This window comes from Macaca nemestrina, unplaced genomic scaffold (assembly GCF_043159975.1).
Source record: "Macaca nemestrina isolate mMacNem1 unplaced genomic scaffold, mMacNem.hap1 Scaffold_611, whole genome shotgun sequence".
NCBI classification, from domain to species: Eukaryota; Metazoa; Chordata; class Mammalia; order Primates; family Cercopithecidae; genus Macaca; species Macaca nemestrina.
In genome coordinates this window covers 163-20,192 of record NW_027257778.1, presented here as the reverse complement: position 1 = coordinate 20,192, position 20,030 = coordinate 163, and the positions used below count along the sequence as shown (strand labels likewise).

Sequence of the window (20,030 nt, the reverse complement as noted above, 5' to 3'; positions counted from 1 at the left end):
TGTGAGGGAGAGGACAGGACATCATTTAGCAGATAATCTCTAATTATAAACCGCGATGGGCCAGGTGCAGTGGCTCACACCTGTAATCCCAACACTTTGGGAGGCCAAGGCAGACGGATCACCTGAGGTCAGGAGTTCGAGACCAGCCTGGCCAACATGGTGAAAGACAAAATACCCCATCTCTACTAAAATACAAAATTAGCCGGACATGGTGGTGGGCGCCTGTGATCCTAGCTACTCAGGAGACTGAGGCAGGAGAATCACTTGAACCCGGGAGGCGGAGATGGTAGGGACACAAGATTACACCACTGCACTCCAGCCTGGGAGACAGTGAGACCACGTCTCAAAAAAAAAAAAATTAATAATAATAATTATTATTATTATAAACCACAGAAAGTGTTTCAAAGTGTCTGGGTGACCACATTTCTCCAGCACCCGATGGTCGGGTCACTGGTGGGCTCTCAGAGGCAGTCTTAGAGCCTCTCAGGTAACTACTTCCTCTTGGCACCTTTCTCTGTGTTCCTTGGTGTCTGCTCCCTAACCCTCCTTTTAAGCCCATTCTTCTAAGGGTGGCTCCGCCTTAAATTCAAGCAAGTTGGCCGGGCACGGTGGCTCAAGCCTGTAATCCCAGCACTTTGGGAGGCCGAGGTGGGTGGATCACGAGGTCAGGAGATCGAGACCATCCTGGCTAACACGGTGAAACCCCGTCTCTACTAAAAATACAAAAAAAAAAAAAAAACCTAGCCGGGCGTGGTGGCGGGCGCCTGTAGTCCCAGCTACTCGGAGGCTGAGGCGGGAGAATGGCGTGAACCCGGGAGGTGGAGCCTGCAGTGAGCCGAGATCGGGCCACTGCACTCCAGCCTGGGCCACACAGCGAGACTCCTCTCAAAAAAAAAAAAAAATTCAAGCAAGTGACAAAAGTCAAGAGGACGACAGGGAAAGCTGGGCTCTTGAGGAACAAGGCACAGCCACGCCGGCGATTAGAGAATCAGGAACCCAGACTCGCCTCCATGTCCCTGTGCCTGGAGCCCACGGACCCAAGGCTGAGAACAGGCCCCTTCCTCACAGCAACCACCCAACAAATGAAGAGGACGTTAAAATCCAGAAAGATTTTTATGGTTTTTTGTTTGTTTGTTTGTTTGTTTTTGAGACAGAATCTCACTCTGTTGCCCAGGCTGGAGTGCAGTGGCACAATCTCGGCTCACTGCAACCTCTGCCTCCCAGGTTCAAGCGTTCCTCCTGTCTCAGCCCCTCTAGTAGCTGGGATTGCAGGCACATGCCACCACGGCCAGCTAATTTTTGTATTTTTAGTAGAGACAGAGTTTCGCCATATTGGCCAGGCTGGTCTCGAACTCCCGACCTCAGGTGATCCACCCGCCTCAGCCTCCCAAAGTGCTGGGATTATAGGCGTGAGCCACCGTGCCCAGCCTGTTTCCACCTTTTGGCTTTTGTGAATAATGATGCTTGAACTTGGGTGTACAGATATCTGTTTTAGACACTGCTTTCAATTCTTTTGTGAATATACCCAGAAGTGGAATTGCTGGATCAAATGGGAATTCTTCATTTAATTTTTTGAGGAATAGGCAAAATGTTTCCCAAATTTTTAAGAGAAAATTAATGACTAAATATTGAAGATAATCCAACTTCTAAAAATGCCCTTAATTATTATTATTATTATTAATTTTGGAGACACAGTCTTGCTCTCTCACTCAGGCTGGAGTGCAGTGGTGTGATCTTGGCTCACTCCATCCTCTGTCTCCCAGGGTCAAACAATTCTCCTGCCTCAGCCTCCTGAGTACCTGGGATTACAGGTGCCCACCACTACACCTAGCTAATTTTTGTAATTTTAGTAGAGCCAGGGTTTCACCATATTTCCCAGGCTGGTCTCAAACTCCTAACTTCATGTAATCTGCCTGCATTGGCCTCTCAAAGTGAGATTACAGGCATGAGCCACTGCACCTGGCCAGCGGCCCTTAGTTATTAATATTCAAGTCCATTCTTTTTTTTTTTTTTTTTTTTTTGAGACGGAGTCTCACTCTGTCGCCCAGGTTGGAGTGCAGTGGCCGGATCTCAGCTCACTGCAAGTTCTGCCTCCTGGGTTTACATCATTCTCCTGCCTCAGCCTCCCAAGTAGCTGGGACTACAGGGGCCCGCCACCATGCCTGGCTAATTTTTGTATTTTTAATAGAGATAGGGTTTCACCGTGTTGTTCAGGCTGGTCTTGAACTCCTGACCCCAGGCGATCCACCGCCTCGGCCTCCAAAAGTGCTGGGATTACAGGCATGAGTCACCACGCCTGGTGGTTTTTTTTGTTTGTTTTGTTTTGTTTTGTTTATTTAAGTTATAGTATGTTCGTTTTTTGTTTTTTGTTTTTTGTTGAGATGGAGTCTTGCTCTGTTGCCCAGGCTGGAGTGCAGTGGCATGATCTTGGCTCATTGCAGGCTCTGCCTCCCGGTTCACGCCATTCTCCTGCCTCAGCCTCCCGAGTAGCTGGGACTACAGGCGCCCGCCACCATGCCCAGCTAATTTTTTTGCATTTTTTTAGTAGAGACGGGGTTTCACCGTGTTGCCCAGATTGGTCTTGAACTCCTGACCTCAGGTGATCCACCAGCCTCAGCTTCCCAAAGTGCTAGGATTGCAGGCGTGAGCCACCGCGCCGGCCTCTACCTTTTTTTTTTTAAATATAATGTATTTAATTGTAGGCTTATAAAATTTATTTATTTATTTATTTATTTATTTATTTATTTATTTATTTTTTGAGACGGAGTCTCGCTGTGTCTCCCAGGCTGGAGTGCAGTGGCGTGATCTCGGCTCACTGCAAGCTCCGCCTCCCGGGTTCACGCCATTCTCCTGCCTCAGCCTCCCAAGTAGCTGGGAGTACAGGCACCCACCACCACGCCTGGCTAATTTTTTGTATTTTTAGTAGAGACGGTTTCACCGTGTTAGCCAGGATGGTCTTGATCTCCTGACCTCGTGATCCGCCTGCTGCAGCCTCCCAAAGTGCTGGGATTACAGGCATGAGCCACCGCGCCCAGCCCGGAATCTGCTTTTTCGAAGCAAGCTGCTCAGCTGGTGGAATGCACAGCCCATGGAGCAGGGCATGATCCCACCCTGCCCTGGGCCCGGAGGCGGGGACTGAGTCCCCGTGGACACCACATTGCTCCCACCTTTCAGGCGTCCTTCTTGCCCTCCTCAAAGCCGGCGCACAGCATGTCATTCTTGATGGTTTTAGGTTGATAGCCAAATTCGGCGTCTTTGCTGTAGAGCAGGTTGCACTTGGGCGTGTCAATGATGGGCACAGCGAGTTTCTGCAGGATCCGCGGGTTGGGCAGGCGGTCTGGGGAGGGTCAGAACGGCCCGGGGCTCAACAGACTTCCTCATCAAGAACCCACGGCCTCGGGAACCACCACTCCTTCCTGCCTGCCCTTTCCTCATGTTTAGACTATCTCTGGCCTAGGGCACTGTGGGGCAGACATCCTCCCTCCTTCCAGGCAGCAGGCTGGGCCCTTTCTGTCCCCGTCTCCCTTCACCCCCTCTTCCTTCTGGGTCTGCTGCTGCTCCCCTCAGCCCCACCTATGTGAACAGAGACCGGGTGTGTGTATTAATACAGCAACAGGAAGACTGTGGGTTCAGAGTGGCCCCCAAGCCGCCCTGGGCCTTCTTGAGGCACATCCCTCATTATTTCCTAGCCGTGTTTCCTTATCTTGTTCACTGGAGCTGCCCCAGCCAGTGACCCAGCAGTTCATGCCCGTCTCAAAGATCACCGAGGGGTCGGGCAGGCGCACGGGGAGGATGTAATTGGTGAAGGACACTGGTTCCTCCAGCTCCACGAGGGCCACGTCGGCACTGGAGGCCATGCCCTCGTACAGGGGGTTGCTCTCCACCCGCCTCACCCGGGCATACACAGCGTGCGGCCCTGGCTGCACTAGCTGCCTTGCCCCCAGCAGGACCTGGTACAGGGACATCTCAGAGGTGCTGGCGGGAGAAGCAGAGAGGCCGTGTGAGGCTGCCCCTCATGTGGGGACAGGCCCAGGAGGGGCTGGGGCTCCTTCTCTGGCCACCATCGTGCCCCACACCTCTCTCTGCATGCTGTCTTTGAGAGCCATCTCTAGGACAGCCAGGTGTAGCAGTGATGCATGTTTACATTGAAGCCAGACCGCCCTCCTCAGATTTCCACCTCCACCCCTGGCCGCTGTGTGACCTTGGGGAAGTCACCTAACAAGTTCTCTGTGACGCAGCTTTCGCATCTGTGCTATGGGGACAGCCACAGTGCCTACCCGAAAGGCTGGCTGGGAGAGAACTACCCTCCAGGTGCAGCAGGGCCAGCACCACCTGTGGGCCTCTGGCAGGTGACCTGCCCTCTCTCAGCCCAAGTTTCTGATTTTTTTTTTCCCCTTAGAGACAGAGTTCTCATTCTGTCACCCAGGCTGCAGAGCAGTGACACAATTGTCGCTCATTGCAGCCTCCAACCCCTGGGTTCAAGCCATCCTCCCACCTCAGCTTCCTGAGTACTTGGGACCACAGGCACCACTGCACCTGGGTATTTTTTTTTTTTTTTAAGTAGTACAGATAGGGTCTTGCTATGTTGCCCAGGCTGGTCTTGAACTCCTGGGTTCAACTAATCTGCCCGCCTTGGCCTCCCAAAATGCTGGGATTATGGGCATGAGCCACCGTGCCTGGCCATGAGTATCTGAATTTAAGATGTGGGTTTTTTGTCATGATACTCTTTTAAAGATGAAGAAGAAAAAAGAAAAAAGAAAAAGATGTGGGGTTTAAAATAATTAGAGCTGTGGTGGTGAGGTGTGAGGTGAGGAACTAGAGACACACAGAAGGTGTGGGGCCAGGTGGTTCATACACGGCAGAGGGCTGGGTGGCCTGGCCTCTGCTCAGGGCTTTCTGGGGTGGCTCATGTGGGTGAGGGGAGGAAGGGCCATTCTGTCTGGTCCTTGGGCTTTGTGAGCAGAGTTCCTCCTGGGAAGAGTGTCGTGGAGCTGAGGTGTATGCGGGATGGGGAAAGGACAGGACAGGCCGGTGTGCAGAACCTGCCGGCGGCTTCCGCAGGGACCCACAGGGAGTGGGTGGAGGGGATGGAGGGGGTTGGAGGCCGTGCGAGGCGCCTCCCGCGGGCGGGAGCAGCGGTTGCAGTTGGAAGTTAGCCCTGGGGTTGGACCTAAGGGAAGCATCTGGCTGGAAAGGAGGCGGGGCTGGACCAGGAGCCCCCAGGGAGGTCACCCGCAGGACTTGGCGCGGCGGGCGCTGTCCGCGGTGCTGAACCGGCCGCGCGCGGGGCGCTGTCAGCGCTGCGGGCGGGGGCAGGGGCGGGCGGACTCACTTGGGGAAGCAGTGCGCGGCCGTCAGGACCCACCGCTCCGCGATGAGGCTGCCCCCGCAGAAGTGGCTTCCGTTGCGCTGGATGCTGACTTGCCAGGGCCACTCGCCCTCCTGCGCGTCCTGCCCGCCCACCATTCGGTTCAGCATCCTGGTGTGCCCACAGGCTGGGGGAGCATGGGGTGTGGGTGGGGGCGCTCACTGGGGCTGGTTCCATGGCCGAGGCTCAGCCCTCAGCCTCACACTCCAGTCCTCGGCCCTCCTGCCCCTGACCTGCCCGAAGACCTTGGGGAAGTGCGAGGCCTGAGCTTCTGGGCAGCCTGGGATACAGGCAGACCCTCCCTAGTTGCCCCCTGAGTCTGGCTCTCCATGCGGGGAAGGGCAACCTAACAGCTGCCTCGTGGGGGCCACAGAGACACTGAGATAACCCGGGAAGGGTCTTGTCCTAGGGCCTGACCCAAACAGGCACCTGGAAGGATGGAACGGGTGTCATGCCCTCTGCAAGGGAGCCACCCAGAGGGGGCCAGTCACTTTTCAGGGTGATCCTCAGACCCCGCCACCCTTGTCCTGCGCTGCGCCTCAATGCTCTGTGCTGGCCATCCTGCTCCCATGTGGACCTTCCTCCTCCTCTCCTTTCTGGGCTCCAGTTCCACGCAGCCCCCACTTTCCCCTCCTCTGGAATTCTCCAGTGCCCTTTGCGTTCCAAATTCCCTCTCGGTGTGAGTGTCCCTGTTTCAGTCCAGCCGGCTCCTGTCCCTCCCACCCCAGGGCCTTGGGTGCTTACCTGTTGCTGCCTTGGCCACCTGAGACCCTGGAAGTGAGGAGAGGGTGTTCAGCCAGGCCAGGTGCAGCCTGGCCTACCCTCCCCAACCATGCAGCCCCTCTCCACTGACCCTCCCCTGCTCCGGAGGACTCCAGAAGGACAGTCCACAGAGGGACCTCACAGGAGAGCCCAAGGGCCTGCAGTTTCCCCCCAGGGCTGGCTCTGCCATATGCTCAGGCCCAGGCCCATGGGCCAGAGCTTATCTGCAAGGGTGGATGCTCCTTGCCACATGGGGAGCCGGTCAGGAGGTGCCAGTGAAGGGATCCCCAGGCTAGATGTCCCCTTCTCATCCTGGCAAGGGTTCTCTCTCTCCACACTCCCCACCCATCCTTGTCTGGAAGTTTCTGGGGAGGGTCCAGCCTTCAGCCCTGACACTGTGGGGTTGGCCTTTTCTCCTGGAACAGCTTGGAGCAGAAGAGGCCCGGGAACTGTCTCTGCATTTGAGCTGCCCAGGCTCTCTCACAGTCTGCTCCAGAATGGGCAGGTCTTCTTCCCCAAGTCTCACTTTGGTCCTGAGGCTGAGGCCTGAGCCCCACAGGCTTCTCCCTGGCCTCAGGGGGGTAGAGAAGGTACAGTGGTCTGCATTGGCCACCAGAGATCAGCCTTGTCAAGATTCCAGAGTCCCAAGAGCTGACCCCTCTCCCAGGCATGCAGCAGGCTCTGCAGGCGAGACCCAGGACCCCCTGCTGGACTGTGCAAGGGGGACTTTGGGGCGGATACGGTGAGGGGCCAGGAAGAGAAGTAAGGTATGGGATCGTTCAGGGGAACCAAGGATGGGACATTGCCTCCCACACCGAGGACACAAAGGACCTCTTGCTGGGCCTTTAACCAAACACTGGAGCCTCTACCCCAGCTTGGAGACCCCAGTCAGGACCACAGTGTACAGCCCCAGGGGTAGCAAAGCCTGGAACTGCCTGGCCTTGAGTCCTCTCACCACCCCTGCACTCCGTGCGTCTGCTTCTGTGGGGGCAGATTTGCCCGTAGCTGGGCGGGGGGTTAGAACAGGCACCTCCCCACATCTCGGCCCTCAGCTTCCCCTTAACCTCCAGTGCCTTCTGGGACCCAGCCTGGCTGCTATGGACCATGTCTTCGCTCCGCCTGGAAAAGATAACCAGTTCCCTGAAGTCAAGGGGCTGTGGGGACAGGAAGTGGCCATGGAGTGCTCAAGCACCCCGAGGGTTTTTACGGCATCCTCTTCCTTCCTGTCTGGCTCACAGTCTGGGGGGCACCTTCCCCAACACCATTGGTGGGCAGAGACACCCCTGGGGGGTGCTGGACAATAAGGCAGCAAGCTGCGAGGGGGCAGCTGTGGATGGGCAGGAGGAGGAGGTAGAGAAGGTGCAGGGCAGGCAAAGGGGTCCCCTGCAGATGCGGGGTCAGGAGCAACGGGAAATGGAGAGTCTGCCCTGGATGCTCTGCTCATTAATTTGTGCTAATTAGGTGCCCTTTTAAAATGCAAACACCCCCAGGAGGGTTATTCCCTGACCCCCCCCCCAACCCCGACCCCTTGCTCCTTCCAAGCCTGAGGATCCTGCTTGCAGAAGAGCGCATACTGTCAGGCCTTCTCACCCTCTGGGAGTCTGCAGAAGCTGTGTCTCTATGCTCCCGGCCTGAGCACTGCCCCCTCCAGCGATGCCTCCTCCCCGTGCAGATCCTTCCTTCCTGAAGTAACCCTGTACTTCTCATTTAGGCAGAGTCTTCTGGCCTGTGAGTGCTTGCTCCCCTCACCCCACAATCTGGATGCCCTTCCCCTAGTCTCTGTAAATCCTAGTCTTCTTTTTTTTTTTTTTTTTTTTTTGAGACAAAGTCTCACTGTGTCACCCAGGCTGGAGTACAGTGGCACAATCTCAGCTCACTGAAAGCTCCGCCTCCCGGGTTCATGCCATTCTCCTGCCTCAGTCTCCCAAGTAGCTGGGACTACAGGTGCCCACCACCGCGCCCAGCTAATTTTTTGTATTTTTTAGTAGAGACGGGGTTTCACCATGGTCTCGATCTCCTGACCTCGGCCTCCCAAAGTGCTGGGATTACAGGCGTGAGCCACGGCGCCCAGCCAAGTCCTAGTCTTGATCTAGAGATCAAGGCCCAACTGAATGCTGCCTCCTCCAGGAAGCCTTCCTTGCTGCTTGCATTGTCTATCTTGGAAGCCCCATACTCTCTCTCTAGCTCTCTGTCCTTCTGATGGGAGCTCTGCCTACAACACCCTGGAGCCAGAATCAAGTCTTATCTTAGCCCAGGAGCTCCAAGAAGGCAAAGGCTGCGTCTGGGGGACCTGAGCTCAGGAAATGTGTGGAGAGACACAAGTGTGGCTGTGGGGGCTGATCGGAAATGGGTGATGTGGAGAGCTGAGCCCTCCAGGGTGGGCGCCTTGTGGGGGCTGGAAGCAACAGACAGGGGTGCCGGGGATGTCGGGAGCATTGTTTGGGGCCTGGGCCTGTGATTCGCTGGTAGCTGGTGGGGATGGTGAAGCCTAGGACTCTAGTGGGTGCCAGCCAAAGACCTGGTGGGGGTGCCACCCTGGGGCTGGGGGTGAGGACGCATCCAGGAGTCCAGCCTCTGGTCATAGCTGTTGGTGAACCAACTGCTAAACTCATTGCCCAAGAGTTTTGGCAATGACCTTGGTTCCTCACCCCGCTCAGGGGCAGTCACTGCCTTCCACCTTCTGTGCAGATGGCTCGCTCAGAAGGCACCATCATCCTTGTGCTGGGAGGCTGGGGGGGATGGGGTGGGGGAGGCCGGGCCAGAGGGGCCACTCTGGTGCCCTCCTGCCCAGGAGAACTAGGAAGCCAGGAGTCCTGGCTAAGCTGCAGCCTGGGATGACCCGACCCAGCCCCGGGAGGTGACTTGAGGACAGGGAAGTGTGGTGGCTGCCGGGCTGGCCAGGCTAGCCCAGGAATGTGAGAGGGTTTCCCTGACAGAGAGTGTCCTGACCTGCAGGGAGGACCTGGCAGGTGGGGCCCCCTGGTTGGCACCTGCTATCCCTGACCCAGGACTGGGAGACGGCACAGTGGCGCATTGCCAGTTCCTCTGTCAGCAGGGGATAGGGCCCTCTGCCACCTGCACCCCCTGCCCCCAGCTCTCTATTGAGCCCGCAGCCAGCCTGCTGGGGCTTCCAGGCACAGGCAGCAGCCCTGGCTCGGCCACCCTCCCACCCCAAGAATGATGGTCCAGGCACTTGGAGCCTGAGTTCACATCCTGCACATACGAGGCTTCTGTCCTCACCTAGAGAATGGGGGGAGAGGCTGGAGAGAATGAAGTGGCAGGAAGCAGGGAGCCTGGCCAGAACTGGCACACCAGAGCCCACGGAGAGGCATGGGAGGAGGCCTTGCCCAGTTATGGCAGTGGGGTCCTCTGCGGCCTGTGTGCACACCTCCCACCCTGCCCTCCCCACTTTGGGCTCCCCAGTTGACACATCTAGAGCCTTCCCACCTGCTCAGGGGCAGGAGGGATGGCCTGTCCCACAGCCCTGGCCTGTCCCAGGGAGTAGGGGGCTGAGCTGAAGCCTCAGGCAGTGCAGCGGGGCCTGTTGGGCGACTGCAGCTCCCCGACCCTGCACCTTTGTCACTCACCAAAACACAGCAGCAGCAGGAGCGGCACCGCAGCGGGACGCCTCATGTCCTCAGGCCTGGCTGGGGCACAGGGCTGGGGTCGGCGGTGGCAGAAGTGTTGAAGCAGGAGCGAGGTGCAGGCTCCATGAAATGGAGTTTTATGCTGGAGATGAGCACAGGCCCGGCTATGCTGCCCAACCCGATGGCCCGGCCTGTCCAGCTCCTCTCCTCAGGAAGGAAGCGCCCAGAGCCGACTCCTCTGTGACCTGGCCCTGAACCCTGAGACCCCCGGGCAGTCCCCTCAAGTCAGCGCGGCGCGGGGTGCCGTTGGCCTTGGTTCCTGGACCCTGAACACCCAGCACACCCCAAGCTGACCGCGGTGCACGCGAAGTCCGTCCAGCTTCATTCATTATTATTATTTTATTTATTTTTTTAATTTTTTGAGGCGGAGTCTTGCTCTGTCGCCCAGGCTGGAGCGCAATCTCGGTTCACTGCAAGCTCCGCCTCCCGGGTTCAAGCCATTCTCCTGCCTCAGCTTCCAGAGTAGCTGGGACTAAAGTCACCCGCCAACATGCCCGGCTAATTTTTTGTATTTTAGTAGAGACGGGGTTTCACCATGTTGGCCAGGCTGGTCGCGATCTCCTGACATCGTGATCGGTCCTCAGCCTTCCAAAGTGCTGGGATTACAGGGATGAGCCACCGCGCCCGGCCTCATTCAGTATTTTATTGAGCGCCGACGGAACACAGTGGGGCTAGGCAGCGCTGGTGGGAAAGTCAGGGACAGGGGTGTTTGTGGGGCCAAGGGCAGGGGAGGCGATGGGACATGGGGCGGGGTCCGGGGTTGGCCCCAGCGACCCTCCTCCCGGGACACCAGGCCCCAGAAGTCCCCCAGGCGCGCGTCAGCCCGGCCCAGGTGGCCGACACTGGCTCCGGCTGCCGTCCCTCGGGTGGGACGGGTGCTTCCCGGCACCAGGCGGGGCGGAAGCGGCTCCGGGAAGGCCGGGCCGTGGTGACAGTCTCGGTGTTGCCGCCTGGCTGTGGGCGCGGCGCCGCGGCGTAAGAGACTCGGGGAGGAAGTTATTTGGGGCACGGAGCTGACGTCAGAGCCAGAGTGGGGCCGGGCCGCGGGGTCGGGGGCGCCGGGCCTCAGTTTCCCCGCCGGCGCCGGGGGTGTACTCGTGGGCGGGGCGGGGCCCGGGCGGCTCCGGGCGGGGCTAGGGGGTGAGGGCGTTCCCGCCTCAGCCTTGTCCGCGCGCGTCGTGGTGCTGCCCTCTGGTGGGCGCGGGGCGCGGCGCAGACGTCCGGGGCGCGGGCGGGGCTCTCCCAGCCTCCTGGTCGCGGCTCCGGCTCCCTGAGCAGCCCTCCCTAGCCCTGCCCTCCCACCTCTCCGCCTCCACCGCCCCCTCCCACCCTCCCCGCCCCTCCCGCTCTAGTCCCTGGAGTTCCCGGGTCGGGGGTGGGAGGCGGGCTGGGCAGTCCCTGGGGGGCTGGAGGGAACGAGGGAACGAGGGAGGGCGGAGTGGGAAGAGGAGACTCCAAACGTATTCATTCATTTATTCATTCATTCAGTCAATCATTTCTGAACGGATTTGAGCCCAATACCGTCCCGGGTTTGGGGAATACAGACGTGACTCAAACAGACCTCACCTCACAGTGTGAGGGAGAGGACAGGACATCATTTAGCAGATAATCTCTAATTATAAACCGCGATGGGCCAGGTGCAGTGGCTCACACCTGTAATCCCAACACTTTGGGAGGCCAAGGCAGACGGATCACCTGAGGTCAGGAGTTCGAGACCAGCCTGGCCAACATGGTGAAAGACAAAATACCCCATCTCTACTAAAATACAAAATTAGCCGGACATGGTGGTGGGCGCCTGTGATCCTAGCTACTCAGGAGACTGAGGCAGGAGAATCACTTGAACCCGGGAGGCGGAGATGGTAGGGACACAAGATTACACCACTGCACTCCAGCCTGGGAGACAGTGAGACCACGTCTCAAAAAAAAAAAATTAATAATAATAATTATTATTATTATAAACCACAGAAAGTGTTTCAAAGTGTCTGGGTGACCACATTTCTCCAGCACCCGATGGTCGGGTCACTGGTGGGCTCTCAGAGGCAGTCTTAGAGCCTCTCAGGTAACTACTTCCTCTTGGCACCTTTCTCTGTGTTCCTTGGTGTCTGCTCCCTAACCCTCCTTTTAAGCCCATTCTTCTAAGGGTGGCTCCGCCTTAAATTCAAGCAAGTTGGCCGGGCACGGTGGCTCAAGCCTGTAATCCCAGCACTTTGGGAGGCCGAGGTGGGTGGATCACGAGGTCAGGAGATCGAGACCATCCTGGCTAACACGGTGAAACCCCGTCTCTACTAAAAATACAAAAAAAAAAAAAAAACCTAGCCGGGCGTGGTGGCGGGCGCCTGTAGTCCCAGCTACTCGGAGGCTGAGGCGGGAGAATGGCGTGAACCCGGGAGGTGGAGCCTGCAGTGAGCCGAGATCGGGCCACTGCACTCCAGCCTGGGCCACACAGCGAGACTCCTCTCAAAAAAAAAAAAAATTCAAGCAAGTGACAAAAGTCAAGAGGACGACAGGGAAAGCTGGGCTCTTGAGGAACAAGGCACAGCCACGCCGGCGATTAGAGAATCAGGAACCCAGACTCGCCTCCATGTCCCTGTGCCTGGAGCCCACGGACCCAAGGCTGAGAACAGGCCCCTTCCTCACAGCAACCACCCAACAAATGAAGAGGGCGTTAAAATCCAGAAAGATTTTTATGGTTTTTTGTTTGTTTGTTTGTTTGTTTTTGAGACAGAATCTCACTCTGTTGCCCAGGCTGGAGTGCAGTGGCACAATCTCGGCTCACTGCAACCTCTGCCTCCCAGGTTCAAGCGTTCCTCCTGTCTCAGCCCCTCTAGTAGCTGGGATTGCAGGCACATGCCACCACGGCCAGCTAATTTTTGTATTTTTAGTAGAGACAGAGTTTCGCCATATTGGCCAGGCTGGTCTCGAACTCCCGACCTCAGGTGATCCACCCGCCTCAGCCTCCCAAAGTGCTGGGATTATAGGCGTGAGCCACCGTGCCCAGCCTGTTTCCACCTTTTGGCTTTTGTGAATAATGATGCTTGAACTTGGGTGTACAGATATCTGTTTTAGACACTGCTTTCAATTCTTTTGTGAATATACCCAGAAGTGGAATTGCTGGATCAAATGGGAATTCTTCATTTAATTTTTTGAGGAATAGGCAAAATGTTTCCCAAATTTTTAAGAGAAAATTAATGACTAAATATTGAAGATAATCCAACTTCTAAAAATGCCCTTAATTATTATTATTATTATTAATTTTGGAGACACAGTCTTGCTCTCTCACTCAGGCTGGAGTGCAGTGGTGTGATCTTGGCTCACTCCATCCTCTGTCTCCCAGGGTCAAACAATTCTCCTGCCTCAGCCTCCTGAGTACCTGGGATTACAGGTGCCCACCACTACACCTAGCTAATTTTTGTAATTTTAGTAGAGCCAGGGTTTCACCATATTTCCCAGGCTGGTCTCAAACTCCTAACTTCATGTAATCTGCCTGCATTGGCCTCTCAAAGTGAGATTACAGGCATGAGCCACTGCACCTGGCCAGCGGCCCTTAGTTATTAATATTCAAGTCCATTCTTTTTTTTTTTTTTTTTTTTTTAAGACGGAGTCTCACTCTGTCGCCCAGGTTGGAGTGCAGTGGCCGGATCTCAGCTCACTGCAAGTTCTGCCTCCTGGGTTTACATCATTCTCCTGCCTCAGCCTCCCAAGTAGCTGGGACTACAGGGGCCCGCCACCATGCCTGGCTAATTTTTGTATTTTTAATAGAGACAGGGTTTCACCGTGTTGTTCAGGCTGGTCTTGAACTCCTGACCCCAGGCGATCCACCGCCTCGGCCTCCAAAAGTGCTGGGATTACAGGCATGAGTCACCACGCCTGGTGGTTTTTTTTGTTTGTTTTGTTTTGTTTTGTTTCTTTAAGTTATAGTATGTTCGTTTTTTGTTTTTTGTTTTTTGTTGAGATGGAGTCTTGCTCTGTTGCCCAGGCTGGAGTGCAGTGGCATGATCTTGGCTCATTGCAGGCTCTGCCTCCCGGTTCACGCCATTCTCCTGCCTCAGCCTCCCGAGTAGCTGGGACTACAGGCGCCCGCCACCATGCCCAGCTAATTTTTTTGCATTTTTTTAGTAGAGACGGGGTTTCACCGTGTTGCCCAGATTGGTCTTGAACTCCTGACCTCAGGTGATCCACCAGCCTCAGCTTCCCAAAGTGCTAGGATTGCAGGCGTGAGCCACCGCGCCGGCCTCTACCTTTTTTTTTTTAAATATAATGTATTTAATTGTAGGCTTATAAAATTTATTTATTTATTTATTTATTTATTTATTTATTTATTTATTTTTTGAGACGGAGTCTCGCTGTGTCTCCCAGGCTGGAGTGCAGTGGCGTGATCTCGGCTCACTGCAAGCTCCGCCTCCCGGGTTCACGCCATTCTCCTGCCTCAGCCTCCCAAGTAGCTGGGAGTACAGGCACCCACCACCACGCCTGGCTAATTTTTTGTATTTTTAGTAGAGACGGTTTCACCGTGTTAGCCAGGATGGTCTTGATCTCCTGACCTCGTGATCCGCCTGCTGCAGCCTCCCAAAGTGCTGGGATTACAGGCATGAGCCACCGCGCCCAGCCCGGAATCTGCTTTTTCGAAGCAAGCTGCTCAGCTGGTGGAATGCACAGCCCATGGAGCAGGGCATGATCCCACCCTGCCCTGGGCCCGGAGGCGGGGACTGAGTCCCCGTGGACACCACATTGCTCCCACCTTTCAGGCGTCCTTCTTGCCCTCCTCAAAGCCGGCGCACAGCATGTCATTCTTGATGGTTTTAGGTTGATAGCCAAATTCGGCGTCTTTGCTGTAGAGCAGGTTGCACTTGGGCGTGTCAATGATGGGCACAGCGAGTTTCTGCAGGATCCGCGGGTTGGGCAGGCGGTCTGGGGAGGGTCAGAACGGCCCGGGGCTCAACAGACTTCCTCATCAAGAACCCACGGCCTCGGGAACCACCACTCCTTCCTGCCTGCCCTTTCCTCATGTTTAGACTATCTCTGGCCTAGGGCACTGTGGGGCAGACATCCTCCCTCCTTCCAGGCAGCAGGCTGGGCCCTTTCTGTCCCCGTCTCCCTTCACCCCCTCTTCCTTCTGGGTCTGCTGCTGCTCCCCTCAGCCCCACCTATGTGAACAGAGACCGGGTGTGTGTATTAATACAGCAACAGGAAGACTGTGGGTTCAGAGTGGCCCCCAAGCCGCCCTGGGCCTTCTTGAGGCACATCCCTCATTATTTCCTAGCCGTGTTTCCTTACCTTGTTCACTGGAGCTGCCCCAGCCAGTGACCCAGCAGTTCATGCCCGTCTCAAAGATCACCGAGGGGTCGGGCAGGCGCACGGGGAGGATGTAATTGGTGAAGGACACTGGTTCCTCCAGCTCCACGAGGGCCACGTCGGCACTGGAGGCCATGCCCTCGTACAGGGGGTTGCTCTCCACCCGCCTCACCCGGGCATACACAGCGTGCGGCCCTGGCTGCACTAGCTGCCTTGCCCCCAGCAGGACCTGGTACAGGGACATCTCAGAGGTGCTGGCGGGAGAAGCAGAGAGGCCGTGTGAGGCTGCCCCTCATGTGGGGACAGGCCCAGGAGGGGCTGGGGCTCCTTCTCTGGCCACCATCGTGCCCCACACCTCTCTCTGCATGCTGTCTTTGAGAGCCATCTCTAGGACAGCCAGGTGTAGCAGTGATGCATGTTTACATTGAAGCCAGACCGCCCTCCTCAGATTTCCACCTCCACCCCTGGCCGCTGTGTGACCTTGGGGAAGTCACCTAACAAGTTCTCTGTGACGCAGCTTTCGCATCTGTGCTATGGGGACAGCCACAGTGCCTACCCGAAAGGCTGGCTGGGAGAGAACTACCCTCCAGGTGCAGCAGGGCCAGCACCACCTGTGGGCCTCTGGCAGGTGACCTGCCCTCTCTCAGCCCAAGTTTCTGATTTTTTTTTTCCCCTTAGAGACAGAGTTCTCATTCTGTCACCCAGGCTGCAGAGCAGTGACACAATTGTCGCTCATTGCAGCCTCCAACCCCTGGGTTCAAGCCATCCTCCCACCTCAGCTTCCTGAGTACTTGGGACCACAGGCACCACTGCACCTGGGTATTTTTTTTTTTTTTAAGTAGTACAGATAGGGTCTTGCTATGTTGCCCAGGCTGGTCTTGAACTCCTGGGTTCAACTAATCTGCCCGCCTTGGCCTCCCAAAATGCTGGGATTATGGGCATGAGCCACCGTGCCTGGCCATGAGTATCTGAATTTAAGATGTGGGTTTTTTGTCATGATACTCTTTTAAAGATGAAGAAGAAAAAAGAAAAAAGAAAAAGATGTGGGGTTTAAAATAATTAGAGCTGTGGTGGTGAGGTGTGAGGTGAGGAACTAGAGACACACAGAAGGTGTGGGGCCAGGTGGTTCATACACGGCAGAGGGCTGGGTGGCCTGGCCTCTGCTCAGGGCTTTCTGGGGTGGCTCATGTGGGTGAGGGGAGGAAGGGCCATTCTGTCTGGTCCTTGGGCTTTGTGAGCAGAGTTCCTCCTGGGAAGAGTGTCGTGGAGCTGAGGTGTATGCGGGATGGGGAAAGGACAGGACAGGCCGGTGTGCAGAACCTGCCGGCGGCTTCCGCAGGGACCCACAGGGAGTGGGTGGAGGGGATGGAGGGGGTTGGAGGCCGTGCGAGGCGCCTCCCGCGGGCGGGAGCAGCGGTTGCAGTTGGAAGTTAGCCCTGGGGTTGGACCTAAGGGAAGCATCTGGCTGGAAAGGAGGCGGGGCTGGACCAGGAGCCCCCAGGGAGGTCACCCGCAGGACTTGGCGCGGCGGGCGCTGTCCGCGGTGCTGAACCGGCCGCGCGCGGGGCGCTGTCAGCGCTGCGGGCGGGGGCAGGGGCGGGCGGACTCACTTGGGGAAGCAGTGCGCGGCCGTCAGGACCCACCGCTCCGCGATGAGGCTGCCCCCGCAGAAGTGGCTTCCGTTGCGCTGGATGCTGACTTGCCAGGGCCACTCGCCCTCCTGCGCGTCCTGCCCGCCCACCATTCGGTTCAGCATCCTGGTGTGCCCACAGGCTGGGGGAGCATGGGGTGTGGGTGGGGGCGCTCACTGGGGCTGGTTCCATGGCCGAGGCTCAGCCCTCAGCCTCACACTCCAGTCCTCGGCCCTCCTGCCCCTGACCTGCCCGAAGACCTTGGGGAAGTGCGAGGCCTGAGCTTCTGGGCAGCCTGGGATACAGGCAGACCCTCCCTAGTTGCCCCCTGAGTCTGGCTCTCCATGCGGGGAAGGGCAACCTAACAGCTGCCTCGTGGGGGCCACAGAGACACTGAGATAACCCGGGAAGGGTCTTGTCCTAGGGCCTGACCCAAACAGGCACCTGGAAGGATGGAACGGGTGTCATGCCCTCTGCAAGGGAGCCACCCAGAGGGGGCCGGTCACTTTTCAGGGTGATCCTCAGACCCCGCCACCCTTGTCCTGCGCTGCGCCTCAATGCTCTGTGCTGGCCATCCTGCTCCCATGTGGACCTTCCTCCTCCTCTCCTTTCTGGGCTCCAGTTCCACGCAGCCCCCACTTTCCCCTCCTCTGGAATTCTCCAGTGCCCTTTGCGTTCCAAATTCCCTCTCGGTGTGAGTGTCCCTGTTTCAGTCCAGCCGGCTCCTGTCCCTCCCACCCCAGGGCCTTGGGTGCTTACCTGTTGCTGCCTTGGCCACCTGAGACCCTGGAAGTGAGGAGAGGGTGATCAGCCAGGCCAGGTGCAGCCTGGCCTACCCTCCCCAACCATGCAGCCCCTCTCCACTGACCCTCCCCTGCTCCGGAGGACTCCAGAAGGACAGTCCACAGAGGGACCTCACAGGAGAGCCCAAGGGCCTGCAGTTTCCCCCCAGGGCTGGCTCTGCCATATGCTCAGGCCCAGGCCCATGGGCCAGAGCTTATCTGCAAGGGTGGATGCTCCTTGCCACATGGGGAGCCGGTCAGGAGGTGCCAGTGAAGGGATCCCCAGGCTAGATGTCCCCTTCTCATCCTGGCAAGGGTTCTCTCTCTCCACACTCCCCACCCATCCTTGTCTGGAAGTTTCTGGGGAGGGTCCAGCCTTCAGCCCTGACACTGTGGGGTTGGCCTTTTCTCCTGGAACAGCTTGGAGCAGAAGAGGCCCGGGAACTGTCTCTGCATTTGAGCTGCCCAGGCTCTCTCACAGTCTGCTCCAGAATGGGCAGGTCTTCTTCCCCAAGTCTCACTTTGGTCCTGAGGCTGAGGCCTGAGCCCCACAGGCTTCTCCCTGGCCTCAGGGGGGTAGAGAAGGTACAGTGGTCTGCATTGGCCACCAGAGATCAGCCTTGTCAAGATTCCAGAGTCCCAAGAGCTGACCCCTCTCCCAGGCATGCAGCAGGCTCTGCAGGCGAGACCCAGGACCCCCTGCTGGACTGTGCAAGGGGGACTTTGGGGCGGATACGGTGAGGGGCCAGGAAGAGAAGTAAGGTATGGGATCGTTCAGGGGAACCAAGGATGGGACATTGCCTCCCACACCGAGGACACAAAGGACCTCTTGCTGGGCCTTTAACCAAACACTGGAGCCTCTACCCCAGCTTGGAGACCCCAGTCAGGACCACAGTGTACAGCCCCAGGGGTAGCAAAGCCTGGAACTGCCTGGCCTTGAGTCCTCTCACCACCCCTGCACTCCGTGCGTCTGCTTCTGTGGGGGCAGATTTGCCCGTAGCTGGGCGGGGGGTTAGAACAGGCACCTCCCCACATCTCGGCCCTCAGCTTCCCCTTAACCTCCAGTGCCTTCTGGGACCCAGCCTGGCTGCTATGGACCATGTCTTCGCTCCGCCTGGAAAAGATAACCAGTTCCCTGAAGTCAAGGGGCTGTGGGGACAGGAAGTGGCCATGGAGTGCTCAAGCACCCCGAGGGTTTTTACGGCATCCTCTTCCTTCCTGTCTGGCTCACAGTCTGGGGGGCACCTTCCCCAACACCATTGGTGGGCAGAGACACCCCTGGGGGGTGCTGGACAATAAGGCAGCAAGCTGCGAGGGGGCAGCTGTGGATGGGCAGGAGGAGGAGGTAGAGAAGGTGCAGGGCAGGCAAAGGGGTCCCCTGCAGATGCGGGGTCAGGAGCAACGGGAAATGGAGAGTCTGCCCTGGATGCTCTGCTCATTAATTTGTGCTAATTAGGTGCCCTTTTAAAATGCAAACACCCCCAGGAGGGTTATTCCCTGACCCCCCCCCCAACCCCGACCCCTTGCTCCTTCCAAGCCTGAGGATCCTGCTTGCAGAAGAGCGCATACTGTCAGGCCTTCTCACCCTCTGGGAGTCTGCAGAAGCTGTGTCTCTATGCTCCCGGCCTGAGCACTGCCCCCTCCAGCGATGCCTCCTCCCCGTGCAGATCCTTCCTTCCTGAAGTAACCCTGTACTTCTCATTTAGGCAGAGTCTTCTGGCCTGTGAGTGCTTGCTCCCCTCACCCCACAATCTGGATGCCCTTCCCCTAGTCTCTGTAAATCCTAGTCTTCTTTTTTTTTTTTTTTTTTTTTTTGAGACAAAGTCTCACTGTGTCACCCAGGCTGGAGTACAGTGGCACAATCTCAGCTCACTGAAAGCTCCGCCTCCCGGGTTCATGCCATTCTCCTGCCTCAGTCTCCCAAGTAGCTGGGACTACAGGTGCCCACCACCGCGCCCAGCTAATTTTTTGTATTTTTTAGTAGAGACGGGGTTTCACCATGGTCTCGATCTCCTGACCTCGGCCTCCCAAAGTGCTGGGATTACAGGCGTGAGCCACGGCGCCCAGCCAAGTCCTAGTCTTGATCTAGAGATCAAGGCCCAACTGAATGCTGCCTCCTCCAGGAAGCCTTCCTTGCTGCTTGCATTGTCTATCTTGGAAGCCCCATACTCTCTCTCTAGCTCTCTGTCCTTCTGATGGGAGCTCTGCCTACAACACCCTGGAGCCAGAATCAAGTCTTATCTTAGCCCAGGAGCTCCAAGAAGGCAAAGGCTGCGTCTGGGGGACCTGAGCTCAGGAAATGTGTGGAGAGACACAAGTGTGGCTGTGGGGGCTGATCGGAAATGGGTGATGTGGAGAGCTGAGCCCTCCAGGGTGGGCGCCTTGTGGGGGCTGGAAGCAACAGACAGGGGTGCCGGGGATGTCGGGAGCATTGTTTGGGGCCTGGGCCTGTGATTCGCTGGTAGCTGGTGGGGATGGTGAAGCCTAGGACTCTAGTGGGTGCCAGCCAAAGACCTGGTGGGGGTGCCACCCTGGGGCTGGGGGTGAG

At 57.2% G+C, this 20,030-nt stretch overlaps 2 protein-coding genes across 2 annotated transcripts; both read right to left on the bottom strand.

Annotated features, from left to right (window-relative positions):
- Window positions 1-3,170: 3,170 nt before the first annotated feature.
- On the bottom strand, window positions 3,171-9,763 carry LOC139361564 (serine protease 27-like). Its single transcript, XM_071090146.1, has 5 exons — window positions 9,718-9,763; window positions 6,113-6,139; window positions 5,333-5,495; window positions 3,706-3,975; window positions 3,171-3,339 (listed from the first exon to the last, which is right to left on the bottom strand). The coding sequence occupies exons 1-5, from the start codon at window positions 9,761-9,763 to the stop codon at window positions 3,171-3,173; spliced, it is 675 nt and encodes a 224-aa protein (XP_070946247.1).
- Window positions 9,764-14,518: 4,755 nt separating this feature from the next.
- LOC139361562 (serine protease 27-like) lies at window positions 14,519-18,860 on the bottom strand (the record flags this gene model as incomplete). The annotated part of the gene is made up of 6 exons (XM_071090145.1): window positions 14,519-14,685; window positions 15,052-15,323; window positions 16,680-16,842; window positions 17,460-17,486; window positions 18,508-18,631; window positions 18,714-18,860. Coding segments are annotated over 6 exons (900 nt in total), but the record flags the coding sequence as incomplete, so codon positions are not given.
- Window positions 18,861-20,030: the final 1,170 nt, after the last annotated feature.

Bases quoted from the DNA above. Each gene is read 5' to 3' on its own strand.
- LOC139361564 (XM_071090146.1), bottom strand. From the start codon at position 9,763: ATGAGGCGTCCCGCTGCGGTGCCGCTCCTGCTGCTGCTGTGTTTTG. The intron at 6,140-9,717 runs GTGAGTGACAAA...CCTCACTTCCAG, and splicing joins CCTGCTGCTGCTGTGTTTTG to GGTCTCAGGTGGCCAAGGCA. The intron at 5,496-6,112 runs GTAAGCACCCAA...ATGCTCCCCCAG, and splicing joins GGTGGCCAAGGCAGCAACAG to CCTGTGGGCACACCAGGATG.